General features: G+C 39.9%; 1 protein-coding gene across 25 annotated transcripts in view; it reads right to left on the bottom strand.

Annotated features, from left to right (window-relative positions):
• rims1a (regulating synaptic membrane exocytosis 1a) overlaps positions 1–12,628 on the bottom strand; it is an 857,383-nt gene that overhangs the window by 144,011 nt on the left and 700,744 nt on the right. For 20 of the 25 annotated variants that reach the window (XR_015753101.1, XR_015753102.1, XM_087979575.1 and 17 more), the window contains 2 exons: positions 5,971–6,143; positions 5,355–5,519 (listed from right to left, as the gene is read on the bottom strand). Coding sequence is in view for 23 of the 25 variants with exons in the window: in XM_087979575.1 (XP_087835701.1) it covers positions 5,355–5,519; positions 5,971–6,143 (338 nt within the window). In the remaining 2 variants the exon portion in view is untranslated. The remainder of the gene's footprint in view (positions 1–5,354; positions 5,520–5,970; positions 6,144–12,628) is intronic. The other 5 variants (XM_087979654.1, XM_087979662.1, XM_087979721.1 and 2 more) reach the window with 1 other exon arrangement.

The following is a 12,628-nucleotide window of genomic DNA, read 5'->3' as shown; positions in this document are numbered from 1 at the left end:
TAATGAACAGGCACAATTTTCTAGCAAGAGATGGAGGTGATATCATGATAATATCATTATCCCAAAAATCATTTAGTTGTGCACAGGGCATTGTTAGAGATCCTTAGCAGATGACAGTGCCCCATTAGCCTCAAATTTGTCACATGAATAAACATTCAGAATTTTTTGAAGAAAATTATTCCTTATTACACAATTTAAATTTCAATACAAAACTGTAGATACAATGACTTTTTTCAAAATAGCTTTGGTACTTTATGTTGTCTAGTAATTAATTCTTGTTTACTCTTTTGTGAAAATGCATCACTGCATGTATTGTCATGCTGACTATAGTTCCAACTCTCTCTAAAGAGTATACCAGGAACCAACTCTTCCATGTGGAGAGATCATGTGCCTCCTTCTCAATGGTTTAGGCAGTGGCCCTGGGTCTGCAACAATTGTTTGTTGGTTTGGCAGGTTTTTGGGTTTCACAGGCTTAGGTTTAGGTTTCTGTTCATCCTCATCCTCCCCATTCACACAGCTGAGACACAGAAACTCACGAATGCATGATGAACTAAAACACAAAACAACGGAGAAGGGCAAAGGTAAAAGAAAATAAAAACAATACAAACAGGAAAATTAACACACATGTGAGCAACAAAAAAGGGTTCAAGTGGGGAAAGGGAAATGAAGCTTAACAAAATGAATAAAAACAAAGCTTAAATGCAAATAAAATTAATGTAACAAAATTGACATAAACTGGCTGAATGATGGCAGTTGAACATCATTTTAAAAGGATTAATGAGGCTTTTGTAGAATCCCTACAGTGTGGATACATTTGCCCATCAAGTCCACACCAACCCTCCGACAATCATTCCACTTAGACCTATCCCCATAACCCCACATTTTTCATAGCTAGTCCAACTAACCTGCATATCCCTGGATACTATAATCAATTTAGCAGGGCTAATCCACATAACCTGCACATTCTTGCACTGTAGAAGGAAATCAGTGCACCCCGAGGAAATCCAAGCAGACACAGTGAGAATGTGTAAATTCCACACAGGTGGTCGCCCAAAGGTGTAATTGTCCCTCGTTCTATGAGGCAGCACAGCTAACCACTGAGCCACTGTACCACCCTAATTTGAAAAGATAATCCACATGCACAGAAATCTAGATAACTTCCAACAAAATGCTGCTCATATTAGCAGGTTTTGTTCAACCCCAAAATGAGAAATATATTGCAACATAGGAAATATTTGAGCCCAGGCTGAAAAAAATCATACAACTTGTTTGGAAAAAGAACACTGGGGGTACTTATCTGAAGGCATGGGGAGGGAAGCATGTTCTTACCTCACAGCAATCCAACACTAATGATTAACAGGTTTTAGGTTGTGAAATGTCTCTCTGTTGTCAATTGTAACAACCACTTGCATTTCAATAGCACCTTTTACAGACTAAAATGTCCCAAGCTTTTCACAAGATTATTCTCAAACAAAAATGGACACTGAGCTGCAAAGGAACATGATAGGGGTGTTTCCATACTAGAAGGTCAGATGGAAATCTGGCCACTACATCTTTTGATGTTCTCAAGGTGGAAGGCAGCGGCAAAGCGGTAGCGTCATTGGATTACTAATCTATAATCATCTGATAATGTTTAGATTACTTACAGTGTGGAAACAGGCCCTTCGGCCCAACAAGTCCACACCGACCCTCCGAAGCGCAACCCACCCATACCCCTACATTTACCCCTTACCTAACACTACGGGCAATTTAGCATGGCCAATTCACCTGACCTGCACATCTTTGGACCGTGGGAGGAAACCGGAGCACCCGGAGGAAACCCCCGCAGACACGGGGAGAACGTGCAAACTCCACAGTCAGTCGCCTGAGGCGGGAATTGAACCCGGGTCTCTGGCGCTGTGAGGCAGCAGTGCTAACCACTGTGCCACCGTGCCGCCCAAATGTTTCTACATTCCTATGATGTGGATTTGAATCTAAAACCTGAACTGGGAGAACTGGCCATTCCCCTGCCATTGTTAAACTAGAGGTTTTCCAGACATTTTGTCACCCCTGCCTTTACGACGTGTCTTTAGCAAAAACAAGGACAAAATAACCTTGTTAAAGTGACAGCCTCATCATACCATGTCTTTAGTCTAAACCTTCACAATGAACACTGTCATTCACAAAAAGTAAACACAAGAAAAATAACACTGACATTAATACAGCATCTTTCACTGGATGTTTGGAAGTGCTTTACAGTGAAGAAAGTACTTTTGGAGTTTAGTCACTGATGCAATGTAGGATATGCACTCGCCAATTTACACACAGCCAGATCCCACAAACAGAAAGGTGAAAATGAGCAGCTAATTTATTTTTGTGATGTTAATGTAAGAATAAATCAATAATTAACCAGGGATAACTTCCCTGATTCTCTTTAAAGCAACATCATATTCATTTTGTCAACCCAATGGACGGATGGGGCTTGAGTATAATGTTGCATCCAACACTCCAGCAATAGTGCATTACTCCCTCGCACTTCCCCTGACTTTTGCATTCAATTCCTGGATTGAGACTCGCTAAAGCCAGAACATTCAGAGACTGAGACAGTTCCAGTCACTACTTGCTCATAAAGATTGTTGGGATGTAAAGTTCTTTGTAGGTGGTCCTGTATGGTGTGTGGAGTGGTGTCCAACCCCAGAGGGTTCAGTGCTTGTCAATATGCAGCTATTTATTGCAATAAAAGAATGGATGATAGGTATAAACTGATGGACCAGTATGCAAAGCCAACATTACTTCAGGTTTGGCAACTGGGAGACCTCCAGTAGGAGCACTGGTGAGAAGAAAAAAATAAAAGTTTTCCAAAACATTTTATTTTTGGAAGCTTTGTGGAAACAACACTTTTGTTTGTCACTTATATAAATTATTTGGTTGAGAATATAGAAGGCCTGGTTAATAAGTTTGCATATGACACCAAAATTAGTGGCATAATATACAGTGAAAAAGGTTTTCTAAGAATACCAAGGAATCGGAATCAAATGGGTTGAAAAATGGCAGATGGAGTTGTGAGTGATAAATACGAGGTATTGCATTTTGATACAATAAAAAAGGATAAGGCTTTTACAATTAATGGTAGGGCCTTGAGATCTAGAGTGCAGGTACATAATTCTTTGCAGTTCGCATTACATATGTGCAGAGTGCTTAAAAAGCTATTTGGTACCCTTGCTCAGTCCTTTGAGTATAGGAGTTCGGAAGTCATGTTGAGGTTGTATGGGACACTGGTGAGGCCTCTTCCGGAATACAGTGTTCAGTTCTGGTTGCCCAGTTATAGGAAGGATATAATTAAGCTGGAGACAGTCCAGAAAAGATTTACCAGGATGTTGCCAGGTATGGAAGGTTTGTTATAAAGCAAGGCTGGATGGGCTGGGACATTACTCACTAGAGCGTAGGAGGTTGAGAGGACACTTTATAAAAGTTTATAAAATCATGCAGGATATAGGTAGAGGTAACGGTAGTTGGCTTTTCCCGAGAAGGGGGTACTTCAAGACTAGGGGGCATGTTTAAGGAGAAATGAAAAAGATTTTAAAAAGACATGAGGAACAAATGTTTTACACAGAGGGTGCCTCGTCTGTGGGATGAACGTCCTGAGAAAGTGATGGATGTGGGTACAATTACAATATTTAAAAGATATTGGATAAGTACATGAATAGGAAAGGCTTGGACAGATATGGACCAGGAGCAAGTAGGTGTAACTAGTTGAGTTTGGGATTGTGTTCAGTATGGGCTGGTTGGACCGAAGGGTTTGTTGCTGTTCCTTATGACTTTGATTGTGACTCAGGACTGAGAGTGTAACAACGGACAGATATTTGGAGTAACTATCCTCAAACAACAATTACATTATTGAAAAATGTGATAAACCTTTCTGAATGCCATTTTTGACATATTGTACACGCACACAGATGCTGTTGATATATTTCTGTACAAATGACTATTTAGTCTTCTCTGTCAGGTACATTATACTTCTTAAGATCTTTGTACCTATTTTATTTGTCACTGCCTCCCAAATGGTTTTGGAATTCCCTTCAATAAAGTTGATTTCTTTTTGGCACCAAATTCTCTTTTTATCTCAATATCCATATTTTTTTCAAATACATCAGTGTCCAAGCTCTGACAAATTCCGTTCACTGAACAGTCCCGTGCTGGCAACTCATTAAGCAATGCCTTGATATTAAAACCTCAAGTATATTATCTGGCACTGGAATAAATCACTTTTAAACTTAATATGGAATAGATAGTGTTATAGTATGCTTTATCCCAGAGGATTTTTAGTGAAAGCATTGCTTACCTGTTGTACACTAAATCCAAAATAATTTATGGGAGATTGTCACACAAGCATTCAACAAGTTACCTTCCAGACTGCATTTCCAAATTTATTTGTTCTGTCTGTAGGAAAATTGAAATACCTTGCAAAACTGCCTTGTTACAAAGCTCCAATTTTAATACCCTGGCCAACTGTAGAGGGGATCTATAAAATGTTACCACCAGTGTTTTCTGACTTTGCTATTCCCTAATTTCATACATACAGATACTATTTCATGCTCATGTGTGAAAGAAAATTAGAATGATAGAGATGGGGATAGAATGAGTGAGTATTGAGAGAAAATGGGAGTGACTGGGAGAGTTTGTGTGAGGCTGAGTGAGTGAGGGGGAAGTAGGTGTGAGGTTGGAGGGAATGGGTGGGACAGGGATTGAGGGGGAGGGTGTGGTGGGGGTGGTGATGGGGAGAGAGTGTGTAGGAGAGAGGGAGGGTATGAGCTAGATGCACTCTCAGCTTTCCTCTCCCTCCTCCAAAAACAACAATCCAAAGAGCAGGTTGGGAGAGGACAAAATAAAAACAGGCTGAAAGGCAACTGCTTCTGATGCCCATTTTGCCCAAGTGTGTGAAAGTCAATTTGAGTCTGTGACAGATGACAGGAATATATGATTTGTGTTAATTAAACCTAACTTTGCGAAATACCCCGATCCCAAGCCTTCCTCTTGTGACCAGAACTTGAACAAGCCTATCTTTCCCTGGCTCTGCTTGGTAATGAAAATATCAATAGATCTATTTGGGTCAAACATTCCTTGGTAATTTTTCATAACCATTTATATTAATTAGTCTTGTACCTAAATTATCAATTTGCTGCTTTGAATTTATTTAAGCTCACAATTATTATTGTGCCAAACCTTATATTTCTGTAACCTGCTGAGTGAGATAAAATGGACAAGTCTGCTGCATTATGACATAAAGCATCTAGAGAGACTGGGAATGACTAAACAGGGGGCATTGCTTTGAAGGAACTATGGGAGATATCAGGAAAGAGGCAGCTGAGCTTTACCTCAAGTCACCAGAAGCTGAATGTCGTCCCCTTCTCAGATCTTCTGTTCCTGGCTTCCTTTCAGTATGCCCCGTCTCTCTCTTTCCCTCTTCTACTAACACCCACGATATCCTCCTCTTTTTTTTGTTTGCCACATCCCTGCTGTTTTCTAAGGATTTCGACCTTCTTCACAATTACAGCATGCAAAATAAAATCAAAACAACTTAAATGGAACCTAACTAATTAAGCAAAATGTGACAAACAACTCACTTCACTGGTTGATTGTAAAACAACTTCTTCTACTTACCCATTATAAATTGTATATTGCTCTAACTTTATCCGCAAAACTCAGAGAAAAGCCAATAAGTTTAAACACAGCTTAATGCCCGTGACTCATAATGCAAAATCAAGGAAATGTTTGAATTGGACTCCTATACATCAACATGTAATGAAAAGAAAACTTTCAACCATTGGCACAATATTGAACTGCTGCTGAACAATGGAGTGTAATATTGTTCAGATCAACAACCTCTAGCAAACCCAGCAGCAATATCAAATAAGTGAGGCGTAATATCATTGTGTATGAAATATAAAGCTGCAGAAAATATATTATACAATATCTAAAGGTGAAACTCACCTGATTTTCCGACTGCCCCTTGGCCGCTCTGACTGTACGGACATGTAGCTTGTGCTGCTGAGGCGTGAGGCACTGCTGGTTCGGGAAATGGCTGAGACGTCACTGGCATCACTGTCCGATGATTTGATTGAAATATTATCAATGCTTCTGTTCTGATCCTTGTATAGTAGATGCTAGCAGAGAGGAAAGTAGTAAATCCTCATAAATCTTAATATCTGTTCTGGTAAAATATACAAACGTCATACCCACTGCACTAACAAAAAAGTAATTTAAGACTTCAGTAGTTGTGTGATGTGTACATAGGCCATGCATTCGAATGATTTGCTGCTCAAATCCATGTGTACTTCCACTTGTTTGTAACAGGTTGTGTACAGACCATATTCAACCAACTCATACTTGCAAAACTGCAAACAAAACCTCTATTGTTAGATTTGGTTTTGAAGAACAGTCACTGAAGAATAGGTGAAAATGAGGACTGCAGATGCTGGAGATTAGAGTCAAGATTAGAGTGGTGCTGCAAATGCACAGCAGGTTAGGCAGCATCCAATGAGCAGGAAAATCGACGTCTCGGGCAGGAGCCCTTCATCAGGTTTCCGAAACATTGATTTTCCTGCTCCTCGGATGCTGCCTGACCTGCTGTGCATTTCCAGTCACTGAAGAATCCAGAGTTGCTAATAAATACGATAATATGCTCAAGTGACACACAGTCACACCCAGGTTTTCTGCAAACTAAAGGAATGTGCTCAAGCCTTATGTCATTTTAAGTTACTTAGGAACTTAGGAAATCTATCCTAGTTTCTTATACTAATTCCGTGGCAATACCTTGGGCAATTACAGTGCACTTACCAACCAAAAAGCTGAGTTATCTTCTTTGATTATAAATTGCTGTGATGGTTTAAAATGGCGTTCTTGCATTTGTCCCGATGAGTGTAAGATGAAAAGTGTTAATGTCATGTCTCTCTTTTCAGCAGCATTTAACATTGTTTTCTCTTCAAATTGTCTAATATTTTAGACAATTTGAACAATTGTTCCTCGCTTGTTATCTATAATTATTTATTCCTCAAATGGAGTGCTTAATTTTTGTGACCAATGGTCAGTATTCCACATTACAAACAAATGAGAACCTTCAAAAAGGCTCATTTTGTGGTTCCATTGTATCTACTATTGCTGAACTACAGCAGGATCAGTGGATACATTTTTGGCAATAACACTTTGGATGATCTCTTCAAAAGATTCAAAAAACATTTATGCAAGCAATAAGATAAAACCAGTCATGTGTCATATTTGAGTTTTGGGAGGAATTCCACAAATTGCTCTTACATGTAGACTTTACTGAGGCTCGAAACATGAAGGTAATCTTTTTTGTTCCAAGGACACCAATTTTAAAAGCTTTTAAGCAAATTGACTCCTACATCCCAACATAGATGGTTGTGACACTTTGAAATCGGATTACTATGGAGCTAAATTGACACTGATTAGTTTTTTTTGTTTGATAACCTATTTTTAGCTAAATTATTTCACATGCACCAAATTATCATAGTTTACTAAATTTGGAAATACTTTCAAAGCAAAAATTTGTTTCTGGTGCTGAATCTAGTGTCTAATTGAACTGGTTCACGGGCAATCTTGCAACTGGTGCTATGAAAATGAGTTTCAGCAGAAACTCAGCCGGGTCCCATCACAGAGTCACCCTTTTATTTACTAGTGCATAGTACACTGGCTGTGGCCAGCCAGCTCTGTCAGTGTTCAACTGAGGAAATTCTAATTTCCTGGTTACATTGGTCAGCTAAACTATAGGCCGGTGAGTCTCACTTCTGTTGTGGGCAAAGTCTTAGAGAGAATTGTAAGGGATAGGATTTATGAACATCTGGATAGGAATAATGTGATCAAGGATAGTCAGCATGGTTTTGTGAAGGGCAGGTCGTGCCTCACAAACCTTATTGAATTCTTTGAGAAGGTGACTAAGGAGGTGGATGAGGGTAAAGCGGTAGATGTGGTGTATATAGATTTTAGTAAGGCATTTGATAAGGTTCCCCATGGTAGGCTACTGCAAAAAATATGGAGGTATGGCATTGAGGGTGAGTTGGAGGTTTGGATTAGGAATTGGCTGGCTGGAAGAAGGCAGAGGGTAGTAGTTGATGGTAAAGGTTCATCTTGGAGTGCAGTTACTAGCGGTGTTCCGCAAGGATCTGTTTTGGGACCATTGCTGTTTGTCATTTTTATAAATGACCTGGAGGAGGGGCTAGAAGGTTGGGTGAGCAAGTTTGCGGATGATACGAAAGTCGGTGGAGTTGTTGACAGTGAGGAAGGATGTGGCAGGTTACAGTGGGATATAGATAAGCTGCAGAGCTGGGCAGAAAGGTGGCAAATGGAGTTCAATGTAGGTAAGTGTGAAGTGATTCACTTTGGTAAGAGTAACAAGAAGATGGGGTACTGGGCTAATGGTTGGATACTTGGTAGTGTGGATGAGCAGAGGGATCTTGGTGTCCATGTACACAGATCTCTGAAAGTTGCCACCCAGGTAAATAGTGTGGTGAATAAGGCATATGGCGTACTGGCTTTTATTGGTAGAGGAATTGAGTTCCGGAGTCCTGAGGTCATGTTGCAGTTGTATAAGACTCTGGTGCAGCTGCATCTGGAATATTGTGTGCAGTTTTGGTTGCCATACTATAGGAAGGATGTGGAGGCGCTGGAATGGGTGCAGAGGAGGTTTACCAGGATGTTGCCTGGTATGGTAGGAAGATCGTATGAGGAAAGGCTGAGGCACTTGGGGCTGTTTTCATTGGAGAAAAGAAGGTTTAGGGGTGACTTGATAGAGGTGTACAAGATGATTAGGGGTTTAGATGGGTTGACCATGAGAACCTTTTTCCACGTATGGAGTCAGCTATTACGAGGGGGCATAGCTTTAAATTAAGGGGGGGTAGGTATAGGACAGATGTTAGGGGTAGATTCTTTACTCAGCGAGTCGTGAATTCATGGAATGCCCTGCCAGTAGCAGTGGTGGACTCTCCCTATTTATGGGCATTTAAACGGGCATTGGATAGGCATATGGAGGATAGTGGGCTAGTGTAGGTTAGGTGGGCTTGGATCGGTGCAACATCGAGGGCCTGTACTGCGCTGTATTTTTCTGTGTTTTCTATGTTTCTGTATGCAATATTACCTAATGTTGACAGGTGATGAAATCAACTAACTAATCATGGTCTCAGATTAAAACTTTATGCCTTAAGAACATCCAAAGATCTGCTTTTAAATATTTTTTTCTACTGGACACTATCTCCTTTTAAGTGCACTTTAAAGTGCATCCATTTGTTTGTATGTGTCGGAAGGCATTTGCTACAATAGACTTGTGGGGAAGGTTATAGAGTTATAGAGATTAGATTAGATTAGATTAGATTACTTACAATGTGGAAACAGGCCCTTCGGCCCAACAAGTCCACACCGACCCGCCGAAGCGTAACCCACCCATACCCCTACATTTACCCCTTTACCTAACACTACTGGCAATTTAGCATGGCCAATTCACCTGACTTGCACATTTTTGGACTATGGGAGGAAACCGGAGCCCCTGGAGGAAACCCACGCAGACATGGGGAGAACGTGCAAACTCCACACAGTCAGTTGCCTGAGGCGGGAATTGAACCCGGGTCTCTGGCGCTGCGAGGCAGCAGTGCTAACCACTGTGCCACATGGTTTTTACTGACATGTACAGCATGGAAACAGATCCTTCGGACCAACTTGTCCATGCTTACCAGATATCCTAGTCCCATTTGCCAGTACCTGGCCCATATCTCTCTAAACCATTCCTATTCATATACCCATCCAGATGTCTTTTAAATGTTGTAATTGTACCACTTTATTTCATTACTTTGCATTTATTGTATTTACTTGTCAATAGTTTATAAATAAAATATGTCTTTGAAAATAAAAATATTAACAATAATAAAGCATATGTTAGATTTCCATCAGAAATAAACAGTCTTTCAAATTGCTGCAGATAATATTAATAATAAAACATCTCTCAGTTTATACTACCATCAGTAGTATAAACTGTCTCTCAGATTACTGTCAATAATATCAGTAGTAAAGCATCTTTCAGATTGCCATCAGTAATAAACTATCCCTTAGATTACTATCAGCAATAAACTCTCAGATTACTATCAGTAATATCGGTTATAAACTGTCTCTCAGAATACTATCAGTAATAAACCATTTTTCAGATTGCAGTCAGTAATACCAGTCATAAACTGTCTCTCATATTACATCAGTAATATCAGTCATAAACCACCCTCAGACTACAGTCAGTAATAATAATAATAAATTTTTAGATTACCGTCAGTAAAAACTCTATCTCAGATTGCTGTCAGTAATAAACCATCTCTCAGACTAGTGTCAAAAATAAACTCTCTCTCAGACTACCGTCAGTAATATCAGTAATAAACCGTCTCTGCCATTTATGATTCCTGGTGATGTTGGAATAAAAAATGTCACTAGCAACATGATACAAAATTGGATGAGTAACAGGAAACAGAAAGTAATAGTCACTGGTTAGTTCTTGGGCTGGAGGAAGTCTTGTAATGGAAGTCCCCAGGTATTGGAACCCTTGCTTTTCCTAATAAATATTAATGATCTATATTTTGTTGTACGGGGGACAATTTCAAAATTTGCAGATGATGTGGACATGGAAGAAGTATAAACTGTGAAGAGAACTATGGAACTCTAAAAGGACATTGACACGTTAATGGAGTGGCCAGATAGATGGCAGATGTGGTTCAAAGCAGAGAAGTGACAAGTGATGCACTTTGGTTGGAAGAACATTGAAAAGCAACAATAAATAATGTTCCAAAATAAAGCACAATTCTAACAGGGGAGCAGGAGTTCAGGTACAAATCTATGTGTACAAATCTTTGTAAGTGGAAGGACAGGTGGAGAGACTAGTAAATAAAGTGCCCTCTTCTTTATTAATAGGGGCATATAGTGTACAAAAACAAGGAAGTGATGTTGAACTCGAAGAAGATATAGTTCAAGCTCAGCTACAATATTGAGTAAAGTTCTGGGGCATGACCACACTATCAGAATGACGTGAATATATTGGAAATAATGTTGAAACAATTTATAAGAATAATTCAGGGATGAGGAACTTCAGTTTTGAGGATAAATTGAAGATACTGGAACTGATCTCCTTGAAGAGAAAATGCCAAAGAGAAGATCTGATAGAATTTTTCAAAATCATGCAGGGACTGGATAAAGTCAAGAGGGTGAAGCTATTACCACTCATAAAAGGATCAAGAATGAGACAATTCTGTTTGAAAGTGATTTGCAACAGTAATAGATGCAAAGTGAAAAAACATTTTTTTACACAGTATAATGGTCCACACAGTCCACCCTAAGGTATTGAATGCACTGCCTGGAAATGTGATGGAGGCAGGTTCAAATGAGATGTTCAAGAGGGCATTGGATGAATATTTAGAGAGAAATAGTCTACAAGGATATGGGGAAAAAGACAGGAAAATGGCTCTAAGTCATGACATTCATTTGAACAGTTTGCTCATTTAGCAGGCACAATAGAGTGAATAATCTCCTTCTGCACCATAACGATTCTGTGACTACCTGAGAAGGTTGGCAAAATGGGAGCCAGTTCAGTCATTTGTACCAGTTATATCAGTTTCAATAGAATCACCTCTAATTCTTTTAAACTCTACTTAATGTCTCCAGGTAATCCTCTCTGCATTGCTTCCCCTGTAAAGAGGCTCAGATAGTCCACTGGCCAGAAATGTGTTGGAGCAGGATAGATTGGAATTGTGCATTGCGACTGTGCAGAAATCTAATTCCATGGGAACTTTCTGGGATTCTGAAATTTCCAATTGATAAATCTCCTGCATCTTGAAGTTTCAAAAATTTCTGAGGGCTCGGGTTAACAAGTTAGACTAGCTTAAGTCTAACTTCCACACCATCTTCCACCCTACCAATCTGACTCGATTACACCCCTTCTAGTCCCTATCTCGCTTTTCTGCTATGATCTGTTGACCCTCTCACATCATCAGACTCGATAAGCCCCTGACATGAAATGGCATTTCCAATACACCCCCTCCCCCCCCAGATTTCCCCCACTGGTGTGAATTCCACCCCACCTCCTCGCCCAGACACAGCACCCACCTCCTTCCTGATTCCTCAGTCACTGTGATGCACTAAAGTAAATCAGCAAGGGTATGGGATTCAGGAATTAACATCAGAGAGGAGTAGCAGGGTGCAAAAAAATACTAGGAGAGCCCAGGATAGCTAGCATTAGAATAGAGTTATACAGCATAGAAACAGACTCTTAAGTCCAACTCGTCTATGCAGAACAGATATGCTGAATTGATCTCGTCCCATTTTCCAGCATTTGGCCCATAATGCTCTAAACCCTTCCTATTCATATAAACTTCCAGAAGCCTTTTAATGTTGCAATTGTAGCCACTTCCACAACCTCCTTTGAACACACCCACACCATCCAAACACCATCCTCTGCGAGAAACGTTGTCTCTCAAGTCCCTGTTAAGTCTTTTCCCTATGTCCTCTAGTTTTAAACTCCCCTACCTTGGGTAAAAGATTTTAGTTATTCACCCTAACCATGGTTTTATAAATCTCAATAAGATCAGCCCTCAGCCTCCAATGCTCCAGG

The sequence above is a fragment of the Chiloscyllium plagiosum genome, unplaced genomic scaffold (assembly GCF_037043375.1).
Source record: "Chiloscyllium plagiosum isolate Xiang-an unplaced genomic scaffold, Cpla_swu_hap1 HiC_scaffold_3, whole genome shotgun sequence".
In the NCBI taxonomy this organism is placed as follows: Eukaryota; Metazoa; Chordata; class Chondrichthyes; order Orectolobiformes; family Hemiscylliidae; genus Chiloscyllium; species Chiloscyllium plagiosum.
This window is presented reverse-complemented; position numbering and strand designations above follow the sequence as displayed.